Source organism: Penicillium brevicompactum (assembly GCF_028827555.1).
Source record: "Penicillium brevicompactum strain IBT 35665 chromosome Unknown utg000003l_segment0_segment0, whole genome shotgun sequence".
In the NCBI taxonomy this organism is placed as follows: domain Eukaryota; kingdom Fungi; phylum Ascomycota; class Eurotiomycetes; order Eurotiales; family Aspergillaceae; genus Penicillium; species Penicillium brevicompactum.
The window spans coordinates 4,328,746-4,342,188 of NW_026623206.1; the positions used below are offsets into that span (position 1 = coordinate 4,328,746).

Below are 13,443 nucleotides of genomic sequence, written 5' to 3' on the forward strand. Positions count from 1 at the left end.
ACATCCTTGAGTCCCTTCGCGACTACCTCGGTCTTGGACAGTCCACCAGGACGTGGACGACTGTTTCCTGCGCGCCACACTCACACTAATCATCGTCTCGGAAGCCGAAGATCTCAGCGTAGGTGGGCAACCAGTTGTGGCCCGTGCGTAATTGTGTCAGTAGGTACGCTCGGGTCCTAGGCAGGCTTCCGTACAGCCTTCTGGTATAGGTCGCCGGCAGGGTCTTATCGATTTTTCGCAAATGAGCACCTTTACCAGATGACTTCCACTTTTGCTCCCACTGGGCCAAGATGTTGCTGCGGACAGGCGCCCGTTTCCTGGTGAGTAGAGGGCGGAAGAGATGTGTCTTGCCAGGGTACGCGGCGTCCTTAGCTAATCGGTCTGCGGCGTCGTTTCCGTGGTTATCACAGTGACCTGGCATCCATTGAAGGCGGAGCGTAACTCCCGCTGCTTGAACCTCGGCTGCCGCTTGAAGGATCGCGTGGACGATCAGTTGTCCTGATCTATTTCTCGCGGTCTATATCGCCTTTAAGGCTGACTTGCTATCGCAGAGAATCGTCGCTATTGTTTGCTTGTCTGCCGGTCCTGATCGCTGGTGGGCCATATTGAAGACTGTGCTTATCGCGTGGAAAATGCCTATAAGTTGAGCTGCATGGACTGACCAGCGGTCCATCGGTCCCACTTGGACCTGTTGGGCTTCCATGACCTCTAAGTTGTCTTCGAGTGCCCACGACAGCGGCACCTAAGTGGCTCTGTAGGCCAGATGTAGACCTGGCTTTGAACCGCCCATAGGTTCCAACCTTTATAGCCTGGACCTAACCTGAACCTCAAGGAGGTTCGTAGAGGTTCAACCTCATCGACCCGCATCAACCTACATATACATAATTTCTTGACGCCTTTTCTCTTTTGGCTGGATCGAAGATTTAGTGGTTTGCGACCTTCATCTGCGGGAACCTGATGAGGTTCCATCCAAGGTGCGAAACGCCCTCATTTTCCATATCCTAGAAACTGATCCGCCCAAATGGAGATTCAGGTTGGATTCGTGAGGTTCGACCGCGGTTCCCAGCCAGCTCTAGCCAGATGCATCTGAATAGACGATACTGTCGGATGTTGAGCCTACAACCTCGGCTTTTTGTGCCGCGGTCTCTCGGTCAGCCCTGATCTCAATCTCAGTGAAGGGGTCGAGACGCCACGGTGGCAACGGTCATAGATCGATGATTTTCAATTCGTCTTTCCTTTCGATCTCATGGTCTTCAACGCTTCCGCTAATGCGAAGCGAGCGTATGACCCTACATTGTTTCTGCGCTTCTGGGCTCGTGAAGCGTGCTCCAGATGGGATGGTCACACGGTAGAGTGTGGAGGTTAGCTATGGTCCTCTGGGCTCGGTGGCGGAGATGTAGGTGGGTGGAAAGAAAGTGTGCTTCCACTTCCAAGGTTGTGGTTGCCACTGTTCTAAATGCCGATAAAATGCGGATCAGCGAGGTCCTCGGTACGGTGTTCAACTGTCGGAGGTGGGACTTGTCCCGCAGTGAATCATGCCAGACCGTCGAGGCATAGTCCACTACTGGGGTGACACATGCTTGGTAGAGCTGTCGCATCTGTTCTGGGCGCAAGTGTCGCAGCCCGCCATAGGCCCCAAAAAGGCAATGAACATTACCGCTTTCTTTAGAACCTTAAATCTGCCGGGCGGTGACTTCACGCCGATCTGCGATCTGCCCTGTGTCATCCTTTTTTGTTTTTCCGCAGCTCTGACGCAATTTTACTAACATAATTTCCCAGTCAGAAAGAAGGGCCTTGCTCTAGATGGGTCCCAAAATGGAAATTGTGAGCTATAATATACCCATACTTCCCCGGTCGCTGATGCCAAAAGCCAACATCGACCATCGCAGAAAGCACGGAGCTACGGGGACTGAACCTCATCGCCGCCCATTCGCATATCAGAGGTCTCGGTGTCGATCCGGACTCACTCCAGCCTCGGATATTATCAGAGGGCCTTGTGGGCCAGGAGAAGGCCCGGAAGGCCGCAGCGGTGATTCTGCAGATGGTAAAAGAAGGCAGGATTGCTGGCTACGCCGTTCTGATCGCGGGACCTCCCAGCACAGGAAAGACAGCAATTGCAATGGGCATGGCACAATCTCTTGGAACGGATGTACCTTTCACAATGCTTTCTTCTTCTGAAATCTTCTCAATGCAAATGTCGAAAGCAGAAGCCTTGACCCAGGAGTTCCGGAAGTCCGTTGGCGTCCGTATTAGAGAAGAACGTGAAGTGATTGAAGGCGAGGTCGTTGAGATTCAGATCGATCGGAGTGCCACTGGTGTGAGTGTATACTCGATTTGGATAACCATTGGAACTGACCCCTACAGTGCAATAAACAAGGGAAGCTCACGATCAAGACCACCGACATGGAAACACTGTACGAAATGGGAACCAAGATGATCGATTCCATGCTCAAGGAACGGTTGATTTCAGGAGATGTGATTTCGATTGACAAGTCCTCAGGTAAGGTCATAAAGCTCGGCCGGTCATACGCACGCTCTCGAGACTACGACGCAATAGGCGCCGATACCAAGTTTGTCCCATGCCCCGAAGGCCAGGTCCAAGTTCGCAAGGAAACCCTCCACACCGTTAGCCTTCATGAAATCGATGTGGTCAATTCGCGTTCAAAGGACTTTCTGGCTCTCTTCTCTGATAGTACAGGCGAGATAAGGAGTGAAGTTCGGCAACAAACCAATATAACGGTGGCTGAATGGGAAGATCAGGGCAAGGCAGAGATTATACCTGGCGTGCTGTTCATTGACGAGGTACATATGCTCGATATTGAGTGTTTCTCCTACATCAACCGTGCTCTTGAAGCAAAGCTGGCCCCTATCGTCATAATTGCCAGTAATCGCGGCCAGGCACGCATCCGTGGAACTACCTATATCTCTCCTCACGGCCTACCTGTCGATTTCCTTGACCGGGTTGTGATCGTCAGCACGCAGCTATACTCGGCCGACGAAATCCGTCAAATTCTAGCCATCCGAGCGCAGGAAGAAGAAGTTGATCTCTCGCCTCATGCTCTAACACTCCTCACCAAAATTGGCCAGGAGTCGAACCTACGATATGCCATCAACATAATTACTACCTCCCATCTCTTGAGCCAAAAACGCAAGGCTAAGGAGGTCACTGTCGATGACGTGCAGGGCAGCTTCCGGTTGTTCTACGACCCGGCTCGGAGCGTGAATTTCGTCAAACAGTATGAGCAGAGCTTAATTGGTGACCAGGGCACCGTTAAACTCTCTACTGCCACCAATATCGATGCCACTGAACTTTCATTATGTAGTGAAAAAGCGCCCCGGTAGCCTTCAAGTCTTTGCGGATTTGTTTTCCTGAGAGAAAAATCCGTTTTAAAAGCAGTCAAAAATTCAGAGTCAAATTTCCGTTCCTTAGGGTTAAAGCAAAGAGTTCTAGAGACTTTTTATCGTGCTGGGAACAAAGGCAGCTTGGGTGTTGTCAAAGGGCTCGCAAGCTCTGCAGCAGTGGAAACTTGGCAAAAGGCCGTGGCTCTCGCGTACACTGTCAATCAAGGCCACTTATCTGTGGCTAGGTACTTGATCGAAGAGGGAAAGGTCAATGTGAACCAAAAGATTTGTATGTCCGATTTCTTTGCATCATATCTCACACAATCAGCGATTCAGGGAGATTTGGAAATGGTGAACCTTCTCGTGAAAGCCGGCGCTGACCTTGATTGCCCGAGCTTCCAGCGCATGGCGGAGTCCCATCTTTGCATCGCTGCTGCCAGAAACCATGAAGCTACAGTACAATAATTGATTGAGATGAGCCTGCGAATCCCTTGTGTGAAGTTCTTTGACATTCTGGATTTGGCAGAATTTTCTGACATGCCAAACTACTAGATCTCGAATGTGGTAAAGGGGGTGACCTCCGGGCAATCATGACCGGCCCTCAGTATCAAGGCCGTGGGGGCTGCGCCAGAAGCTGTTTCCACAATAAGATCGCAGCCTGCAATGTTTTGCCACTCTTTCAAGAATGTTGGGACATGCGGGTTTCATCCCACGATTGGCAGCATTTGACGGGAAGTTTTGGAATCGTATTACTTTATGGGAATTTGGCTCTTGCCCGATACATCGTCGACGAGATGGTAAATTTTGATAGGATACTCTGGAGACGCGAATGGTCGAATTTCATCTCTTACACAATATCCTATGAGTGTTCCGCCTTTGAATTGTTGCTCAATCGCGGGCCACCGGATGATCTACTAGAAGCCAGGAAGGGCTGGTTGAATAATGTGCTCGCCGAAGCGAGGGACTATTCCGAGCACATGGCGGTCCTTCTGCATCATGGTTATCTAGACGAAACAAACGATATCTGGATACTCAAGGACATGCTTGCTGGCGCGTCCGAAATTGGAAATCTTGCATATTTTTGGCGTCTCATAAAACACGGCGAACTGGGCTTCCTCGATGCGCTCAACGGCCCGAATCTTGTATACCACGAGCAGACAGTCTGGCACATTGCAGCATATTACAGCTCATTGAAAACCTTCCAAGAATTCCTGTCTACCGAGAATCTAATTCTGGACCCGAGTAACCCCACTCACCGCGCCGCGCTGGTTAGCGCAGCTGTAGGAACGAACGTCGATGTCGTCGGGTACTTTCTGGACTCGGGGTCTCACATTGATGCCTTGTACGAATCGTACGCGCCAAAAGAAGATATTGTGCCCGGGGCTTTGATGATCTAAGTGGCCATAGCACACGCCAGCACCGATGATTTTCTCTCGATAAAAGAACTCGTGAGGATGTCGCTGCAACAATGATGTTCTTGTTTGATCGCGGGGCTCAGATAGACACAAAAGATTCGCGAGGGCGGACAGCTTTATCCATCGCTTTGGAGAACGGGAACCCCGAGCCCGCTAACGTGCTGCTCAACAGAGGCGCAGACCCACTGATTGCATTGGAATCGCATGATAATCTAAGTGCATTGGAACAATCAGTCCTGATATTCATACGGCATGAGTATGATGTGAGCTATCTTGACCAGGCTTCTCTGGAAATGATGGCAGCTAGAAATTATCAAACCGATGATTTTCTCCGCCTTATGCCGAGTATCAAGGGCACACTGTCTCGTCCGATCGTAATCTCACAGATTGAAGATGCTCCAAATGTTAAGGGTCCTGTAACATTACCATACTACGAGGACAAGGATTATGTGCGTTGGTCACACTTCTTTCTGATCAAGAAATTGAGAAAACAATACTGGCGGGCCAAGTATCCAGTGTCTTTTGGATGAAAGTGGAAGGAAAGAAAATGAAAAGAACCAATTTGACTAATACTTGAGTTGTAAGTTCATGAGCGGATCGTACACGGGTAGAAGACACGCGATGGCAAATCAGGAAGGTCGTTGTGATACACCAGACACTTTTTTAATGGGCAATTCATGACTAGAGCCAGAGCCACCCAGGGGTCACAGGAAATTGACCTCATCTACAGATATAAAAGAATACCCACACAGTCGGAACCGGTGGTTGAAACTTTTCCAACATCTCTGGGTGAGCCAAAAGAAAGTGTCGGAGTTGGTGACTTGCTGAAGTTATTAGTTTCGGCGATAACGATCGATTTTCGGCGGCAGCTAAACCCCTTTCCTACGGGGGTGGGCGAACTCTGGCAGAGTTCGCTGTCAGGGTTTTCTATCGACAAAAGAGGGCCGCAATCTTACTAGTGCGTCCGAGGGATATTCAGCACCCCTCTGCTTGATGATCGTGAGGCTCTAACGACCTTACCAAGCTCATTCCCTATTCATTCTGCACTTTCTGTACTATAAAAAATCACTCTTAAGTACTCAATTGGTTATGTCCGTACTAGTCCGTACTGTAACGACCACGTTCCGATAGAATGAGTGATGTAGTTAGTGTCAGTGGTAGTTCACCACTAAAGCCCGTTTTAGACAGGATCCACGAGAGAAGCTCACAAAGAAGCAAGCCCCTGAGTCTGAGTATGTATGAAACAGGCGGACGCATGTACTTGGAAAGAGACAACTGTTTAATCATAATTCATTGCTACATACGAGACCTTACCGATTCAGCGATCGCCGACAATACTTAACCACGGAGAAACACATACCTCCTGGTACAGAATCTATATTTCAGCAGGTATTGGCCTACATACATAGAAGATTTACAACCACTTGATTTATAGGGGTGTGTTATAATAGGACCACAACATCATCTAACTTTGCCATCGTCGAATCTTCATGGCTCTACTGTTACATTATTGCAATTAATGTTGCGCTATTGCGGAATATCTTGCTGTAGATATGTGGAGAAAAGTCAGACTGGGTAGAGGCCGGATTAGCCTGTATATGTATTCGTACAGTGGATAAGATGGGTGTGATACATAGATATTTACGAGGGGCTTCCACACACAAGTAGCATTAAGTTTTTTGAATCGATCGGATTGAAGAGGGCAGAAAACATGTTTACCAGTTGGGAAAAGGTGGATAAGAGATATAATTCTAAACTAGACAATCCTAGGAATGCCATCAAAATTGGCGATAAGCCCATTCAGAACTCTTGCTCGAATTCACCATCAGTGGCCATAGCGTCACCGGCAATCTCCTCATAATCCCTCTCCAGAGCTGCCAGGTTCTCACGAGCCTCGGAAAACTCGCCCTCCTCCATACCCTCACCCACGTACCAATGGACGAAGGCCCGTTTGGTGTACATGAGGTCGAATTTGTGATCGAGACGGCCCCAGGCCTCAGCGATAGAGGTGGAGTTAGAAAGCATAGTGACCGAACGGTCGACAGCTGCAAGTTGGCTATCAGGCACACTTACAGGCTTCTGGTAATTGATTCCAACCTTAAACCCGGTGGGACACCACTCGACTAGGTTGAACGACGCCTTGGATTTGACATGAGCAATAGCTTGGCTGCATTCGTAAGGCACAACGTCTCCTCGGTACAGAAGAGCCACGGCCATATACTTGCCCTTATAAGGATCGCAGACAACCATCTGATGTTTGGGTTCAAAGCCTGCCAAATAATCAGTATGAAACAACAGTCAATAACAAAAGACACGTAAGCACATACACTGCATAGTAAGATCTCTAACTTTGTGGCCTTCGTGGCTGCTGCGGTTACTTGATATGATCGGAGCATATGAAATAAGAGGGTAATGAATACGCGGGAACGGCACGAGGTTGGTCTGGAACTCATTTAGGTCGACATTGAGAGCGCCTTCGAAGCGCAAGCTAGCGGTGACAGAGCTAACCACCTGGGCGATGAGCCGGTTGAGATGATCAAAGCCAGGTCGAGGGATGTCTAGGTTGCGTTTACAGATATCGTAAACTGCTTCGTTGTCGACGAGGAATGTACATTCGGAGTTTTCAATGGTGCTATGGGTGGATAGCACAGCATTGTATGGCTCTACCACGGCAGTCGCCACGCTGGGAGATGGGTAGACTGCGAACTCCAGCTTCGATTTCTTGCCGTACTCGGCAGCAAGGCGCTCTAGCAACAAAGCACCGAAGCCAGAGCCAGTACCACCACCGATAGAGCGGAAGATCAAAAAGCCCTGAAAGGAGGAGCAGTTATCTGTTATAAGGTGAGATGAGACGCTAGTAATCAAGGGAGCTTGAAAAATACATACCAGCCACACGTCGGATTCGATCAATAACATTATCCAAGAGCCCCTTGCCAACTGTATAGTGCCCACGGGCATCTATTACGTATTAGCTTTCACGAACGCACGTATTTCAGATATGAGGGGCTCATGCAGTTATTGGCGGCATCTTCTTTCCCACTTATCAATTGTTCTGGGTGGAACAGATTGCGGTAGGTACCGGTGCGGATCTCGTCAACAGGCTGAATAGACCCCAAACATCAGTTATTCACAATATTTTTCAGGTAAGCAGCTGGTTGGTTGTCACATACCGAAGGATCGAGGTCGACAAAGATCGAACGGGGGACGTATTTGCCATTTTCGGCCTCGGCGAAGAAGGTCTCATATGAGCTGCTTTTGCGAATATCCTCGCTAATATCGGGATTTATATGTCCATCGGGCATCAAGTTGTGTTCGAGTAGATAACTATATTTTACCGAACGGTTAGTCATTGCCGAATAAGTATGGATCTCAAAGCAGTAAGACTCACAGCTCCCATGCCGCGTTACCCAGCTGGACACCAGCCTGGCCGACGTGAATATGACAAATCTAACAAGCCAGCACATGAGTGTCAGATATATGGTGGGTTGGGTTTGGTTTGGAATACAAAAGTATTGAGTGCCAAACCGCGAGGCCGGATTGTGTGTTTCGCGCTTCAAGCCTAAGAAACTAGGCCGGGCAAGGCTGAATAATCAACACGGCCAGCGTTGAACAATGTAAGGAAAGCACGTACTTCACCGCGCATAGTAAATAGACGAAAAGTCAGAAACTTTTTTTGCGTAATATTAGGTGGAGAGACGTGATATGGGTCATAGAGGGTGGTCATGTTTGAGAATTTCCAGATTGGGCAGGTGTGGGGCAGAATTATAGAGCGGTCTACTAGCGCGCTAATGTAGGGCCTGTGCTGCCAAGATCTTGTCGGTGTCCGAGGGCTCCAGGCGCGGTCTCTCATTTCACAGTTGTACAGTAAGCTACCTCTCTGTTGCTTAATCTTGGTGAATTACCCTAAGACACTATGTCAATGCTCAATTATGGAAAGCCCAAAGACAAATCTAGACTTTCTTGACATATCTCGTTCATCTTGAATTCCCGTGAACAAACCACGTGGGCTACAGCACTTGGGAAATTTCGGAAAAATCAGTGGAGTGATAGTGAAAGATGACTGTGCATGCATCATGACTTGGTATTAAGTACTCCTTTCATCACTGGTACTAGGAAACGACTCCGCATATGCTGCCAACAAGAGTACAATATCGTGTGATCTCCCATCGCTACACTGTTTCTGCACGTTCCTGGTTGTGTCGACTTAGGCTCATATCTGGCTTTTCTAGACCCCGGCGCTGTCATCAGTCGCTTGCATCAGTCCCAGTTCAGGCGCCTAGAAGATGTCGCATCGCCCAACCAAAATGATGACGCTCGTTCGTTTCAACTTGAGTTAGTGTTTTCTTGTTGGTTTCTCTGTATTTTTGTTTTTTGTCAATCGGTTGGATACGGCACTTGTATACCTGCACTGACACGTCTGGGTCTTTTTGGACGTGTCGTTGGGAACTGTTTTGACGGCGCTAAAGCACGGACCAAGTAAGGACTCCTTCTGATGAACAGAACATATCTCTCGCTTGCCTGTGAAATTCGCTTCGAATACTTTAAGGCCCGTCAAACCGCAACTTATTGTCTCTTCCTTCATTATCCCAGAGAAATTACATTAAACATCTTGGTTTTACAGACTACTTCCCCGAAAAATTATCATCGTACCAGTGAAGTTTTAAACCGTTCACCTCCAGAATGGCAGTCGCGGTCCAACTCCCCATTACATTTCCTGGACTTCATGTTCCTCCAACCATTGAGGGCCTCACTCAGTCTTCGCTGCTGTACGTCTTAATTAGATGATTAGGGTTCCCTGGGTTGACCACTACTTAAACAGTTATAATCTCCTCCCGAACGATGAGGTTCAGCCTGAAAAAAATGTGGTTCATTTGAAGCAGCTGGCAACTATGTTTGCCCGCTTCAACGTCTAGAACAAGTTTGGAATCCATCTTGTCCATGGAAATTTTCAGCTCGAGAAAGATGAAGTGATACTTGGCACTGCGCTCGAGTCTCGTCGCGGCTGTTTGACTAGGCTCACTCGCATCGTTGACATTGACCCCGCTGGGATCCACGGTCATATTTTCAAATTCACTTGTAACGGAGAGATGCAGGCCTACGAGGATCGCGAGGGTTCAGTCCCCAGCCTTGATGGTGTCAACCCAGCATTTTTCAAGCACCTAGCAGATTATGTTCGCGACAATGACTTGGAGAGTCTCCTTGGACTTCAGGTCCTCGCTGAAGACGTCCCAAAAATGATGTGCGAGTTTGTTCTCGAGGGAAATGGCACAGTTATGTTAGATGCCAGAGACGTGAAGAATTGGAATCCATATACCCTGACTACTGCGATGGGACCCTTTAATGAGGAAAGCGCACCCCCAATGCCGCAGGACGGAGCTTTCCGCCCAAAAATGGAGTAAACATATTCATGGGGCTTCAGCAATCTTCACGTGGCGCATAGCTGAGGGTCGAACAGTCACGCTTTTGTCCCCTCCACCACCAGGAAGATTCCACCCATCAGGCTTGTCATATTCCCAAGTGATTTAAGAGCCAATATTCAAGACGAGGTCTGGGCAAGATGCGCTTTGCCGCATAATGGTGGTGCATCCAACGGTAGAAGGAGCTGCAGATCTCTCCTACGAAATATGGCAGAACGATGACAGTTTCTTATGGATTGAGCGATTTGGCATGCAGCCAGACCCGAGAAAATGGAGGCAAACAGAGCAAATCGATGGAATACCATATCCCTAGAATGTTGAGGCAACATCAACCCAGCCCAGTGGGCTGGCAGCCGAGTCAAGGCTATTGGAAGACAAACAAGTTAGTTTGCAAATCCCTCCTACTGTCATTCCCGTGATTAGATACCTGGAATTGCATTTCCCGTACTAATTTTGCCTACAGACAGTATTCACTGATCTGTTTGTCCCTATTTTCATTGCTCTTATCATATTCTGAGCCCTGAAAGTTATTCTGATCTTGACTTTGGGGATTTTGATCTACTGTCTCTTATGTGTTGTGCAATTGGAAATGAAAGACCCACATGAAGGACAATTTTACACAGCGATTGTGCAGTCTCAGCAAACACTGTCGATTTGGAGCTGTGAGCTGAAATTTCCGGGTTACATTCTCCTAGAGATTGTGGATGCGCTCAGGCATGCATGTGCCAGATCTGATGGAATCCTACACAAGGCATTAAGCAAAAGAGGGTTGACTTATTTTGCCGAGTCGCTCAAGAAACTGAGGCAGATCTGCAGGGCTGCGGGCCGTTATCGCTACTATGACGAACTGCAAATGATGGCACTCAGAGAAATTAAAATAGAGCTCAGCAGCCAACTCCAATCAGTCATCTGGATATTGGCCCGGAAAGTCGATAAACATCAGGTATGAAGCACGTTTTGTTTGTTATGTATATATTTTCCTTTCTTTTGGTTTGTAATGGTAATTTTCCTAGGTTGAATTGGATGTGAGTATCATGTGTACGCAACATGACAATCGCCAGAAATCTCGGATAGAGAAAATTTCTGTCGAAGGCGAGCCTTTACTACGCCAGCGTCAACGAATCATCCATGAAATATCCAGTGAGAGATGCCACGCTGGATGAGAATGCATCAAAACCACCTAAGAAAACGTAACATTTTGCATGGCCTCCCCGCATAACAAATCTATGACCCCTAACAGGCTTGGGCGGAAACAATATGTGTTTTCACCACCTTCCCAATGACACTGGACTGTGATACACAAGTCCCTCCCGTCACTTTTGTTTCTTGGATCTTACATTCTTAGGAACCGTTTTCATTTTTTATTGGGAAGGCCAAAGGGATTATCAGTACGTTTGATCGCCCTTTACTTGTTGTTACTGAAGCTATCTACATCTGCACCGGAAGAACCCATACTCCAAGCAAGGTCAGTCCGCTATGGATCGACAGATGGTTCAAAGCTCAACTTGTGGTATTCTTTGGAAGTAAATGAGCTCTCAATTGGGTCTGTAATTTCATGGCCTGATACACGGAGCACAAAAGCTGGGGCTATTCTTCTATTCTAACCGAACCAAGTCTTGGATTTCTTGCAAATGCACAAATGCCGTAGAATCCCAATCCAAGCAACCCCACAAACACTATGTCTCCTATTGATCTTTATAGAACAGGGCAACAATCCTAGAAGCCCAGACAATGCTCCCTGGATCACCAGCCGATTGCTACGTCAGTAGGAGGGAACTGATGCTTGGCCGAGACCACGAGTGTTATTGAAGCTTCTCCTTTCCCTGGTCATCTCGCCTTTGCCGAGGTTCTCAATTCAAAAAAGCCCAAGAATTTAATTGCATTATCTTCATCACTCTTCATTGCCATCATCCGTCATCTCTGAACCAACAAAGGCATTTTAAGCAGCGAGTTTTGTCACCGTTTGCGATCCTGAACTTCAGCGCCCCAAATCATGGTATGAACAGTTGAAAATGAGAGGAGTGTTCCAAATAATGACTCTATCATGCAGCACATGCCGACTACCGGCAGCTAAGGCAACTTGCCATTGAAGTGATAGTTGACAACTTGCCGAATCTTCGAAAAGGGGTTGTTTCCGGTGATTGATTCCAGACTCATGAAGGCGGTTCCCGACTTTACTCTTGATCTATGCCAAGCGACACTGGACAAGTATGTGGGTGTTCCACCAACCACTTTGTTCTCTGTGGGTTCTGAATTCAAATTACACCCTGCCAGGGTTAATATGTCAGATTGGTCATATGAAGCATTTTCGAGATAAGATAAGATAGTGAAGTTGCTTAGAGAAGACGGCTAGGGTACATACGCGCTCGAAATCAGTTTCACGTCTTTACTCTCTTCAATTCTTTCTCAAACTTTATTTTGCCTGACGCCGTACCTTTTGTGGTTAGCTTACCCCTGACCCACACTCTTGGCAGCATCTTAGTACAGTAATAAATAATGGCATAAACATAGCTATCGTATCATGGCTGTATGGGTCAGGGCCTGTCTAGGACCATCCACTTGCAAACAAGCCAAACATACTGGCTGCCAGGAGATTTGGTCGGTTGTCTGGTCACTACACCTCTCACCTCCCTCCCCCTTTCAATTAACCCCGTTTACACTACTACTCTACTTACACTATGAACGAGCGAAGAGATACGTAGAAACAATACTGGTGGGATGAAATATTTCTTACACACGCCTTGTCCGCCCTACCAAATGCTGCATTCCTTTGGTCCCTCTCTGTTGAACCCTGGATGACCAAAATGTGCTGAAGTTCGGTTTACTAGGAAATTGAGGACGATGATTAACAGCTCCTTTTCCAACGGTGATGATTCCCAAGCCAAGGACCTCGATCCCTCAGACCAGGATTCGCAATATGCTCCAACTCCAGGATATTACGTACACACGCCACCCTCAGAATACGGATTCAGCCCTTCACCGAACCGTTGCCCCCATGACGGTGCCGAGCCCTTACTCTCAACCCCAGCAGAAGCCAGTAAGCTGCTTCAGCTCTCCGAGTGGGAAGCAAATAGGCCAGACGACGAGCTTCCCGCCAGCTTTATTCGGTATACTATCGAGTGGAAAGTCAAAGTGAATAACCGGTCCATGTCAGAGGACACGGAGCAGGACGTAGCGCTGACTCCAAGTGCTTACTGGCTCTTGATCCTCAGGGACAAGCTGTATAAGGTAATCGAGGAGAAAGTTGCTCGCAAACGAAGGGTCAGGTC

At 47.9% G+C, this 13,443-nt stretch overlaps 4 protein-coding genes across 4 annotated transcripts; 3 read left to right on the forward strand and 1 right to left on the reverse strand.

Moving 5' to 3' along the window:
* Nucleotides 1–1,815: 1,815 nt before the first annotated feature.
* Nucleotides 1,816–3,342, forward strand: N7506_005419 (RuvB-like helicase; the record flags this gene model as incomplete). The annotated part of the gene is made up of 3 exons (XM_056954713.1): nucleotides 1,816–1,824; nucleotides 1,871–2,317; nucleotides 2,365–3,342. 3 exons carry the CDS (start codon nucleotides 1,816–1,818, stop codon nucleotides 3,340–3,342), a joined length of 1,434 nt encoding a protein of 477 aa, XP_056813602.1.
* A 590-nt stretch (nucleotides 3,343–3,932) lies between these two features.
* On the forward strand, nucleotides 3,933–4,739 carry N7506_005420 (ankyrin; the record flags this gene model as incomplete). Its single annotated transcript, XM_056954714.1, has 1 exon — nucleotides 3,933–4,739. The coding sequence occupies one exon, from the start codon at nucleotides 3,933–3,935 to the stop codon at nucleotides 4,737–4,739; it is 807 nt and encodes a 268-aa protein (XP_056813603.1).
* Nucleotides 4,740–6,557: 1,818 nt separating this feature from the next.
* On the reverse strand, nucleotides 6,558–8,400 carry N7506_005421 (tubulin alpha chain; the record flags this gene model as incomplete). The annotated part of the gene is made up of 7 exons (XM_056954715.1): nucleotides 6,558–7,027; nucleotides 7,085–7,588; nucleotides 7,644–7,715; nucleotides 7,741–7,858; nucleotides 7,928–8,081; nucleotides 8,146–8,204; nucleotides 8,389–8,400. The coding sequence occupies 7 exons, from the start codon at nucleotides 8,398–8,400 to the stop codon at nucleotides 6,558–6,560; spliced, it is 1,389 nt and encodes a 462-aa protein (XP_056813604.1).
* Nucleotides 8,401–9,437: 1,037 nt separating this feature from the next.
* On the forward strand, nucleotides 9,438–10,156 carry N7506_005422 (uncharacterized protein; the record flags this gene model as incomplete). The annotated part of the gene is made up of 3 exons (XM_056954716.1): nucleotides 9,438–9,523; nucleotides 9,577–9,664; nucleotides 9,710–10,156. The coding sequence occupies 3 exons, from the start codon at nucleotides 9,438–9,440 to the stop codon at nucleotides 10,154–10,156; spliced, it is 621 nt and encodes a 206-aa protein (XP_056813605.1).
* Nucleotides 10,157–13,443: the final 3,287 nt, after the last annotated feature.